Consider the following 12877-nt stretch of genomic DNA (forward strand, 5'->3'; position numbering starts at 1 on the left):
AATCGTATTATACGTATAATACTGTTGATTCTCACCTCTTGCCGTCTTAACTTTGACTTGAGCTGGTGAACTGTCACCGATGGAGTTATGCGCGCGCACTTCGATCTTATAGATCGTATCTGGAAGGAGTTTGTCCAATTCGAAGCTGGTATATTGTATGGATCGTTCGATTTGTTCGGTACAATCACGATCACGCCATTCGCCATTGATTTTTTCAGTCTGTAGATTCAAATATTCAAAATTACTCAGATTCGAAATTTGATGTTATAAAAATTTATTTTTATTCAAGGTCTGATGTCTCATAAACCTAACCATATTAATTTACAGAAATTCAAATCTTCAATAATATACTGAGAGGTGGATTTTGGAAGCCAATTATTTTTATAATTTGAAATTAAAATAAACCTTACAACAACTGGAAAAACAGTTTTGTTCTAGTTTAACTCATTAATGCCCACGGGGTCCTTAATGGCCTCCAGGGTAAAAATTAATTCATTACGATTTGTTCATCCATCTGAAAGAACGTATTTGATTCATCGTACTCTCAATCCTTCGTCACTCACGAAAGCGTACACGTGTTTGTAAACGCTGCGAATTATGTGAATTAACAAACAATAATATCTTAAAACTACACTCGAAAGCAAATAAAAATTAGTGGTCTAGGTTATTATTAAGTTATTTATTTTTTTTGTAAAATTATAATCAACAGTCAAGAAAATTGTTCCCTCCCCTGACCCCAATAACAATCGCTTTTTCATGGATCGAATGAGTTCCTTTACTAGATCTTGTTCGATGCTACCCCATTATGCAGTGAACGCAGTTCTGACGTCCGACTTCGTGGATGGTGCAGAATTTCTAACCCGAACTTTTCTCTTAAATGCATCCTACAAATTCTCGATAGGGGGTGGGTTACGCACTGGCCAATCCATAGTGACAATTTGGACATCCAGCATCGAGTTAATCCTGCAGTATGGATGGTATATGGAGGAGAAACTGGTGTAGGGAACGACGTAATTTCTTCAATATATCGGTTTGAAGTTAATACTTCGGTTCCACCGCTAGTTTGAATAAAAACCAACTCGGATTTTGCTTCCATTGAAATACCTCCTTCAAAAGCCACGTTTTCTTTTATGCAATAAACTTTCTCCAAGTCTTCTATAGACTCGTCCACTTCTATCGCTACCATGCAGGCACGTCTAAAAAGAGAAAGGAGCCCCATTGACAGTCAGTCCAATTAGCGTGATCTTTGACAAATCGTAGGCGGATGCTGAGTAAGCTGGGGTTAATTTGAGGCTATTAGCTAACCTTTTTGGCTCAAGGTTAGCTGCTTCAAGTCTTCTTCTAACTGTCCAACCACTCACAGCTACTGCTAGAATTTCTTCGAGCTCTTGCTGGACTTGAACACCAATGAGGGCCCGATTCCTCAGCGATGTGCTATCAATGAATCCGTCATCTCTATCTGTTTCGCACATTTTTCTTTCGAAACCGCATTTTCGATTAAAGTTATTTTGTTAACGACGGTAAACTCTGGAACCAGCAGAATGAATCATGTTCAGAACACTGGCCACTTTTCTCTGACTCTGTTCCGCCGCAATAGGGTGACCGCTTGAGAGGCTTTATCACTTGTTGTATCTATTGCATGTTTATCGGTTGACATTTGATGGCTAACTGATATAGAGGGTAGAGGTAAGGAGTACCATCTCATATGAGAGCTTAGCTTAAAAACTGTCCGCTTGTAGATTGTAAATTATAATTCAAAATTTGACCAGAATGGCGCTCAAGTCGGACGAGATATCATATGATCGTTCAGTTCAGACTTCCGTCCGTCTTATTTGAATATGTAGTGTTAAAAAATTTTAAATGACTAGAGACGTCGCTTCATTTAAAATTTACACTCATGCGATAGTAGCGCCTCCCTAACGTAAAGAATTTGATGGATATTTTCTGTAGCACAGAGATGGTTCTCCTTACCTCTACCCTCCATACTAACTGATAGTGGTAGGTAAGGTAGATGACGTTTTATAAGGGACAATTACCCCTAATTAACATAAAAAGGATGGTTGCTGATCATAACATATTGTTGGACTGTGAGAGCAAGTAACATTACAATATTTTATATCATGTTAAAGCTAATGCCATTTTGAAGATTGTTTGTCGACTTGCTTGTTTTTCTTCGCTCACGACTGTATAACTAGTAGAACACTCTTTAGTTCATAAATACATTTCAATAAAACAAATTTCAACTCACAAGTCATTGTTTATCATTTTATGGAAAATAATATATTCATTATTTACCAAACAGTTTAGTTAATAAACAGTTTCTCGAAGTTGCAGTTAATGTCACTAGATGGTGCACGTTTAGAAATTCATACTTTTTAACATACTAATAATAATTTATTGTTTTACGAGAAATCATTATATATTATTGATTTATTTATAGAATATAGTTAAAATTGTGAAATAAATGATTTAATATCAAACAGTAAGTAATTTTTTTTATTATTTCTATTAATTTCAAAATTCTAATCTAAATTATAGTTACGCCATCTTTTACACAGTAGCTGAATCAAGCTATTTACATCTGACGATTAAAAGGATCCCTTTTAATTCAATTAATTTTTACAGTTTAATAGAAAATCGTTACTGCCACTAGATGTCTCTAGACAAATCGAAATTCATTTCCGAGTAATTACATATATTATTTTATAATGCAAAGAGGGACTTTTGACGAGTTGTGATTTTTGGGAAAGCTCGAAAAGCATTAATTGTAGAAACGAATTAGTAGAATGAACTTTCTCAAAATACCTGCAACATACGCTATAAAAATGCTGTTAATGATCAAAAATTAATTTTGTTGAGAGTGAAAAACTTCCTTGTATATGGTAGGAAAATATATAACAAAATTGGGGCTTAAAGGACCGTCTCATCGAGGAGATCAATTTTGTATTCTCCCCGGCTATGTTCTCCACGATGAACTGCATTACCATCCATTTAAAATGGTGACCATTTAAGAATTATCACAACATGACTGGTAAAAACCAGTATAAGCATGTGAAACTTCCACTTGCTTGATAATTTAGGTGTTTTATTTAATGACTAGACGCAGTTTCACATTTCCAGAATTGTAAGTTAGCAGAATTTTCGTTATTTAGTGCATAATTAGCAGTGAGAATACAGTTTCTTCAAGTAAAATCATCGTTGTATCACCATTAACTTTTAGTGGTATGTAGACGTGCCTTTTGAGTATACTATCGCAGTCCTCTCGTTTGTTTTGTAGTAGATAATTCAAAACTTATCCAATTTAAATGATTTTTTAAAAATAATAAGTTTTTCTTTGTATAGTCACGCCGAGCACCGTTTCTTAATTCGCCATTGTCGCCCAAATTCAACTTCTTACCATTATTTTCTATGAGGATACGTGTCAAGAAGTATTTAAACACCTACTCAAGAGGATGGAAGCATTATAAGCTTCCCAGATTCAATTTCTTACCATTATTATCTATGGATATATGTCGAGAAATGTTTGAACACCAACGCAAGATCCTAGAAGAATTGGAAGCTTTTCAAATGCAATTTCTTACCATTATTTTCTATAGAAATAAGTCATGAAATTTTTGAAAACTAAAACAAGATCCTAGAAGACTTGTAAACTTCCCAAATTCGATTTCTTACCATTATTTTCTATGAGGATACGTCAAGAAGTATTTAAATATCAAACCAAGATCCTTGAAAATTTGGGACATCCACAAATTCACTTTCTCATCATCATTTTCTATGGATATACATCATGAAGTGTTGTAGAAGCCTTGAAGACTTACCAAATTTACTTTCTTACCATTATTTTCTATGAGGATAAGTCAAAAAATGTTTAAACACCAACCAGAGATCCTAGAAGCTTTGGAATTTTTTTTTTCATTATTTTTCATGGGGATACGTCAAGAAAAGTTTAAACACCAAACCAATATCATAGAAGACTTTCCAGCTTCTCAACTTCACTTTCTCGTCATTATGCTCCACGGGCATCAGTCAAGAAGAATTCAAACACTAACCCAAGATCATAGAAACCTTGTAACTTTCCCAAACTCACTTTCTAACCAATATTTTCTATGGGGATACATCATGAAGTGTTTAAACACTAACCCAATGTCTAGATTCCTTATAAGCTTCCCAAATTCACTTTCTTACAATTATTTTCTATGAGGATAAATCAAAAAGTATTCAAACACGAACCCAAGGCCCTAGATGCCTTGGAAGGAAGCAATTTAACTCAAAATTTTGACACAATTCACAACAAATGATTGTGGAGTTAAATAAAAATTTAGAACCAAATTATAAACAAGAATTGACAACAACTTCTATATTTAAAGCAACTTTTATTTTTACCCTTTTATTACCACAATGAAATAGAGTTCTAATATTTTTAATTCACTCTAAAATTTTCTTGAGCTACTACAGGTACAAAATAAATTCCAATACTAATTTGAATATTGAATATAATAAAAATCATCAAATTACTTACCACGCAATATCTAATAAAATAGTTCATTATAGGATCTCCATTATCATTTGGTACACTCCATCTCAATTCGTAATGATCAGCATAAGGACTCATAGCGAGCATTTCTTCTCTATTACTACTATTTTCGTCTCTAATCTTATTTGTTTCTGTCAATATCTTCGGTTCGGATGGTACCGATCTCCTGGGCATCGTTACAGATTGAGCGTTTTGGAATGCACCCATTCCGACATCGTTTCTAGCAGCAAATTGGAAATGGTAAGTTTCTTCAGGTATTAGACCTTCTAATATATACGGAGCTCCTGAAATTGAACATTTCATAGTCTACCAAGTCACCAACTACACAACGTAAAAATGTCTAAATTGTATAACTCATTTTATTTACCAAGTATTTAAAATGTTCGATTGCAAAACAAGAAACAGTAATAAGAAACAATAAGCCACCTTCGTTATGCGGTGTCAATACGACTGTAAATTTTAAACACGCTAATATTAGCTTCCCCTCTATGTAGGTTTGTTTGTTTGTGAGCTTCCTTTGGACTAAGAATAAGTAGCTTGAAAATTTCATTCGAAAGAGGATTCGAATCTTCGATCTCCGTGTTAAGCACTTCGAAAACCTTACCAACTACACCTTTCGGCTCGATATAAATTTCGACGAGATGTAACTATCTAATTTGATAGTAAATTATCACATTTTGGCGACCGTGACAGAACACTCTGTGGCAAGTTGGTAGATAACAGTTCGTCATTTCGGGAATATAATATATGATTTCTAGACCCTGTGTGTAAAGAAAAAACTGTCCACACTCGTCAAGAATCATGTCTTCAAAAATAGCGAAACATGTAGTTGCAAAACTTCATGAAGGTTTACAATGGATTCCTGCGGCTTTTTTAGGAGGTAGACGTCGATTTGATTGAGATAAACGGTCGATTGAAACTTTTTAAAGTTAAATTCCTTGAGCTAATGAATATGAATTGAAATATCACACCACCAGCAAGTGTCGAGTTGAGTTTTTGGTGCAACCTGGGCCGACTATTGTCTCTAGTGCAGGGGTTTATGTGAGAGAAAGATTAGAATCAAGTTGCCTAAACTTCAGTTAAGGATATTTCTCAGTGCACTTGGCTAACAGTTTTCTAGTATAGACCAAGATAAAGACTTCTCTGATAGAGACAAGTTCCAATACTTGATTCAAGCGAAAGCCGTAGGATCTAGAGCAAGAACAAGGTTTCAGCTGATTTTAAGGATCGTTTTAATTGCTCAAACTATTTGATTGAATACTATGACCGTTTAGAAAAACAGGTTAGAGCACTGGAGACTCTCAACAGTGTATCCAACCCATAAGCAGCACTGTTGTTTTCCTTATTTAGACATATGGACGCACTCATGGTATTTTTACAAACAGAAGAAAGGGTGGAACTCCAAAGGGTGATAATCAGTCTCATGGTAATTGAGGAACCACTACTGCAGATCTACAAAATCTGAACATTAAAGGCTGTGTTGAAACAGAAGCGAGCTTGTTTTGGATTTGCTAAGACTAACTACTCCGCCCATAGTTGCCTTCCGAAATGCGCTTGTAGAGGCCGCCATCTGGGTTTGTTTAGTCCAAACTCAAACGAGCTACCTGACATCTGGAAGGTATCAAGAATCCTGACTTTTTTCTCTTGATTATGCCCCTTCTGTGAGTGGAAACCTCCTACATACACTATTTGGTGGTTGGAGTATTTTAATAGAGGATCATGATTTGTACAAAATACGAACTTGAAGATTTATTTTGCTTGAATTTCACAGCTCTTGACTAAGGAAACATCGCTGCTTTCGTTCGACATGTTACTACTGTTCGTGCGATTCAGAAAGAGTTAGCAGACCAGAAAATTGAAGTGAGGACTGCATCGGACCTATAAATTTCCTTATTTGTCCGGATATTGCTGGAAAAATTTGGTCAGGAAATCACAAGGTATTTCCATTTGGTGTAGTAGCTGTCGGAGTAAAATTTGGTTAGATTCTCATGGGGGTCAACAAGAAAAAGTGCGGCACTGTGATCTCGCTATTACATCAAGAATACAGTCGAGTGCGTCAACGGCAAATACAGGGTGAGGTCGCCATGGAATGAGATGATGTTAGATCTTCCTACAAACCGTGGGTTTGTTGAGAAACGTCTAGCTGGTATGAAAAGTAAGTCAAGTGATGTCGATAAGCTTTTCCACGAATATAACCAGGGATTGGTTGAAGTTGAACATCATTGAAGAGACCTTCCTTATCGCCTAGTCGTCAAAGGGTCATGTTCAACTAGAAGGGTGCGTCTAATGTTATATAGATCATATTCTTGACATTTACATTGGGTTCAGTAAGCATTTTTGCAAATTAAAGTGCACCCTCTAAAGTTCTTGTGGACAACATTTAACCAGAAAGTGTCACCACGTTGACAGTAAATGAAGAAAAGTTTTTATATCGACAATTTGGTATGCAGTTTGCACACTAGAACTAAAGTTCCCGAATTCAAGAATGGTGCTACGGAAGCTAGTGCAAAATGCGAGTTCGATTTTAGAGTACGGGAGTACAAGATGGCGGTACTGGTTCCTCAGCATTGGCTGTCAGACTGGAGTGGGATCGCCAAGGAGATGTTCTTAGCTTGAATATGGAAAGGTTCGATCAAGTCTGAATGAATGTCGAAAAGAAGTGTGTATTCTCTGGTCCAAAAGATCTATTATTCAATTGGGTGACTGTGAGCCTGAAACTTCTAATTCAAGCTTCGAGAAAACAGAGTAAGAAGATAAACTCGACAATGAAAATATGAGAACCTTTAGCAACGTTTAGCAAAAAGTGCTGTAAATCTATGTTCAAGTGGAATTCGCAACCGTTCCTTGCACTTATGCGCTGCATGTATATTTATGCGTAGTGAAACTGAATATGGTAAAGTGATAGTCAATGCGAAATGTTCTTGATTGAAAGGACATTTAAGTGTATGGTTGGTTTTTTATTTTGACTGTTGTACCTACCGAGAAAAGTTGTTACAAAAGTATCATCATTTTACAAATTTATAGGTAAATTTCACTTTCAAAAATCAAAAAGTTATTTACGTACAAGTTTCGTCGCAATATTGAAATATATGTTCCAAGAAACACAAATATTGAATATACCAAGGGTGTTCGTAAAGTAATTTCATCTTTGAAATAATATGAAACTGTTACAGAAACAAAAAATTTTGATGCATTTTATTTTAGCTTTTTTGACTGTTATACTGAGAAAACATAGGACTGGTATGGGGAACGGTTAAAAACGTATGAATCTTCATCATTTTACATATTTATCGCTATAATTCACATTTAATAAACAAATTTTGAATATTTTCTCAAAAATTCCTAACGATTAACAGAAGCGATTCAAATAAAAATTAATTAAGTACGAGTTAGGTCGGTAATACTGAAATAGACGTTCCAAAAAAACCATTGTTGAATATACCAAAGATGTTCGTAAAGTATTTTCAATTACAGATCCGTTTGACTTCATTTTATCTTGATTTTTGTACGAGTTAACGTCAAATATTTATAACTAGTTTACGAATTTATCTGTATGAGACTTACCAAAACTCCAGGTGTGGTTTCTAGCAAAATCCCACGATAATTCCCTCTCGGGCTTATATCGAACGGTATACGATCTTAGAGGTAAACCATCGAAATGATTAGCTGGTATGATATTCCATCTGATACTTGTCGCTGTAATAAATTCGGTTTTGACTTGGGAAACGGGTCCTGGTACGAAACCTTGTTTCAAATATATTTTATTGGTGGCTTGTCCAAGTTTATTGGTAGCTACGCATTTGTATTCAGTGAAAAATCGTTTATCGTTGTAAGGTTTCACTATGAGATAGGAAGCAGGACCGTTTCCGATTTTTTGAAAATTGTTATTATCCTGGATTTCGATGTCGCCGTATTTCCATATGATCGTAGCGTTCGGTATAGCTTCGGGAAGACAAGTCAAGTTACCCGGTTTGTTATCCCAAATCCAAACAGGCGGTAAATTTTTAGTTCTTTCGAATGAAGGTGGAAATTCTACTGTTATATGTCCGTTTTTATAAGCAGTACCGGCCGTATTATCCGCTATACATTCGTAAAGACCATCATCAGGTCTACTTAGATTCGATATGATCAATGTACCGAATGATTCTCCTCGATCTGAAATAGATTGTTGTTCTAAAGATATTCTATCATCGTCCAATTGTTTTCCAACTTTGAAGGGATCCTTTCTGCTCAGTTTTCTGAAGGTTACTTTAGGTGGTGGTCTACCGTATGCTTTGCAGATTATTTCCGTTCGTGTTTTAATCGGCGCTGTTATATTTAACAGTTCTATTATTTTCGGTTTAACTAGAACGTTTATTCTAACGGTTGTTTCTACTCTGTCCACTGTATTTTCGGCAATGCACGTGTATAAACCGTCGTCGCTTTCGTATTCCACTCGATTCATTATCAATTCTCCGGTGTTTTTCTTCACTTCGAATCTATCAACGACTGATAGATCTTCGCGGTTCTTCAATTTGATCCATTGGTAAGTCGGTGGTGGTTTACCGGTAGCTACACATTTCGCCGATGCTGTTTCACCCTCTACGATTGTTATGGGGTCCATTGGTTTGATTTTCGGTGGTACTTGAACTTCAATCTGAAAAATTTTATATATAGAATTTCTATTCCACGGTTTTCTATAGATTTCCAAAAGTCGAATGTTCTAGAATGTGTATTTAATATATAAAGCGCAAGTCTAGCAACTGAAACAGGGATTAGTGAATATAGAATTGAACTAAATAGTGTATTTTACAAACATAAGATGTTAATTGTGTATAAATTATCCCACTCGTTTTGTTATTGAATACTGTATATATAAAAAAAAATAAGAATAATATTTTAAATGGAATCTTACATTTATATTCCTTGTTTTGAATTGTCCTGTGGATATTTCGATAGCATTACATTTATATGCGCCGTCATCTGCTTCAGTTACGTTTTTAATGAGTAATTCGTCGGTATCTACAACGTATTTATCGTTTGTAGTAATAGCTTGGTCATTTCTGTTCCAATCGATGGTAGGTGTTGGGTTACCTTTAACTTTACATTTTACTTTAAAGTCTCGACCTACGACAGGATATTGATTCTCGGGTGCATCCACAAACTTTATATCCTCTGAAACATACATGTTTCGAAGTGAAAAATAATTTGAATTTAATTATAAACATTACCGTAAGTCCTAATTTCTACTGATGCGGTGAGTGGTTCTGTATTGGCATAAAAAGCGTGGCAACTATACCTTCCTGCTTGATTTGCTGTTAAACTGGAGAAGATCAAAACAGCCCCTTGTTCACCCGGTGAATTCTAGAATTGGATATTGGAAAATTTATTATTATAACGATAAACTACCGGTCCAAAGTTTTTGCTTTAAATGATACACAACAAACAATTTTTACTAATAATCATCGTCTGTTTGGTTCCATTCGTTTTTTACGATATTCCAAATATGTGAAAGGGAAGTAGGACACTGATTTCTGACTTTACTGTCCAATTTGTCCCATAACAACTCAATTGGGTTGAGGTAGGGCGAGTCAAATTGTGTTAAGTTAAGATAAGTTATTTGCTGATCAGGCGCTGGCCAGAACGTACTAAATTTTCCTTTATTATTTTTATACCATCCCTTCTTCAGAATCCCTTCATTTTTTTTACCAGTTCTCCAGCCGCCCTTCATCTAAAACATCCCCAAAAACCAACACCGAGTCCTTACCGTATTTTAATTTCGGGGTTATACGTGGATCTAACGTCCATTCTTCCTGTGTACAAACACTCTTCTTTTAGATCCAGATAACCTCAAACTTTTACTCATTACTCCAAGAAACTCCTTTAGCACACTGCTACCCATTAATTTCATTATGACGTTATAAAAGAGTGGTTTGTGAGACGTTGTTTTAGCCTTCACTTAACAAAAAGAAAGAAAAATTTGTTGAAGTGTATTATTTTGATATTCAATTGATGAAAAACAAAAACTTTTGACTGGTAGTATACGCGTATTTCATGATTGCTCACAATTATGAATATTACAATGTAATTTGTCATTATCGATTTCGATTTTTGGTTCTCATCAGCATACTGATTCATACTGATTCATACTGAAAAGTGTTATTAAGGTTATTTATCGAACATTTCGAGAGAAGTGAACGCAACACGCATATTATTAATTATATGACACATCACTCAATAATCGTGTGACTTACAAAGGAAAACACATTTTTTGCAACAAATCGATTTTATTAGTCAATATCATATCCTTCAAATTAATACAATCATTCGAACGGTTCTCTAACTTTCCGATGCCGTACTTGTGGAAGGATTTGTCTTTTGCCTTCAGTTTCACCAATTGATTCTTCATTTGAGATGAATTTCTTACCGTCGAACATTTTTTGAGATCAGTGAATAACCAGTGGTCACTGGGGACCAGATCTGGACTATATTATGGATGAGGAAGCAATTCGAAGTGTAATTCGTTCAATTTAACTATCGTTGCCATCGACTTGTCAACCGGTGCATTTTCTTAGTGAAACAGTGGTTTTTATTACTCGACAAATGAGGTCGTTTTTCTTTGATTTTTCCATTCAAACGATCTAACAATTCTATGTAGTATTCACTATTGATTTTCTCTCGTTTTTGGAAATAGTCGATGATCAATATTTCATGCGCATCCCAAAGTACTTGAGCCATAACCTTCCCAGCTGACTATTGTGTCTTTGGACGCTACGGACAGGCTGTAAACCCCGCAGATGATGACCGTTTTGATTCTGGAGTGAAGTGATGTATCCATTGTCACATATCGACTCAAAAATCTAATTTATTACATGTAAACGTGGCCAAACACTGCTCTGAATCATCAACACGTTGTTGCTTTAGATCGACTGTAAGTAAACGCGGCACCCTCTTAAAAAAAACTTTCTCATGATCAAATGTTCATGCATAATTGTGAACATACTACCTTCTGATATCTTTACTGCCTCAACTGTCTCATGCAATTTCAATTCGCGATTATATATAACCAATTTGTCGCCTTTTTTGATGTTTTCTGGAGTAAACACATCAATTGGACGACCAGAACGTTCACCATCATCGGTCTCTGTACTACCACGTTTAAATCCAGCTAACCAATAACAAATTCTTTTCGATAGAGCAGAGTCCGTATAACACTTTTGAAGCCATTGCTGGGCTTGTACAATATTTTTTATCAAGAAGCAATGATAAATTAACACACTAAATTCTTTTAAATCCGTTGGTTTGCAAATAACAATAACCTCACTTAAATGGCTGTCATTTTAATTATACATAGTCTTTTGAAAGTTGGTACTTCATAAAAGTCATATGGATTTAGCAATGGAAGCGCCATCTGTGTGTCAGTCACACAATTTATTGAGTGATGTTATACGTTTCACTAACACATTGTATATAAAATTATTATTGATATATTGACTGAATATTACCAGTACATATATGGGACTAGCTCTATTGAAACTATCTATTTTTCTGTCGAATTTATCCCTCCACTCTAATTGGGTAACTAATGTAGGATCCGGAACAACAGGTCGACAAGTTAGAGGTAGAGCACGACCAACTTCTTTCGTTATAACTTTTTCATTTGGTTGGATCTCCAATTTGATTTCCTGTCCAGCGACACCTGTAATAAGAAACAATAATTATAACTAGTCATTTGAGGTTATCTAAGATATGTATTTTAGAAAAATTCAACAATTTATTCTAAAGAAAAATTTTATTCGAAATATGGGTAAACATGTGTAGTGTGGCAATTTAACTGCATATACAAGACAAATGTAATGAATCTTATTAGATAGTAATCCTAGGAAGAAATTAACCCAATTTATGATAAATTTAGCACTAAGTCGCCACCTGAAGTTGAAAGGAAAAAAATACATAACATCCTACAAATATCTGGGATATGAGATCCAAACGCGTCATCCCACTAAAGATTTATGGCTCGGAAAAACTAACATTGACACAAAAAACTGTAAATAAAGAACTGCTTAGAAAACCAACAGTTACGGATGCAATTGAAAGAGTTTTCTTCTTCTTCTTCTCATTTCTCTTTTTGTCAGGGTAATCGAAATGTATTACCAATTTCCTTCATCTTTTCTTGTCCCGTGCCAGCATCATCATTTGATTTATTGGCTGTTGCCTTTGTTTTCTTGTATCTGCTATTTTTTCGTTTCATGTTTCTTGGTCTGCCCCTTCTTCTTCTTCCTACAGTTCTTGCTTACCATATTCATTTTGTTCCATCCTTGTATTGTTTCTTATAATTTAATTTCTCATTCTATCAATCCTCGT

The 12877-nt window shown here is 35.1% G+C and overlaps 1 protein-coding gene across 4 annotated transcripts in view; it reads right to left on the minus strand.

Moving 5' to 3' along the window:
- Positions 1-12877, minus strand: part of LOC130897171 (fasciclin-2) — a 274310-nt gene that overhangs the window by 20663 nt on the left and 240770 nt on the right. For all 4 annotated transcript variants that reach the window (XM_057805892.1, XM_057805891.1, XM_057805894.1 and 1 more), the window contains 6 exons: positions 12019-12212; positions 9745-9877; positions 9429-9688; positions 8099-9170; positions 4520-4818; positions 36-219 (listed from right to left, as the gene is read on the minus strand). In XM_057805892.1, the coding sequence (XP_057661875.1) occupies positions 36-219; positions 4520-4818; positions 8099-9170; positions 9429-9688; positions 9745-9877; positions 12019-12212 (2142 nt within the window). The remainder of the gene's footprint in view (positions 1-35; positions 220-4519; positions 4819-8098; positions 9171-9428; positions 9689-9744; positions 9878-12018; positions 12213-12877) is intronic.

This window comes from Diorhabda carinulata, chromosome 8 (genome assembly GCF_026250575.1).
Source record: "Diorhabda carinulata isolate Delta chromosome 8, icDioCari1.1, whole genome shotgun sequence".
Classification (NCBI taxonomy): Eukaryota; Metazoa; Arthropoda; class Insecta; order Coleoptera; family Chrysomelidae; genus Diorhabda; species Diorhabda carinulata.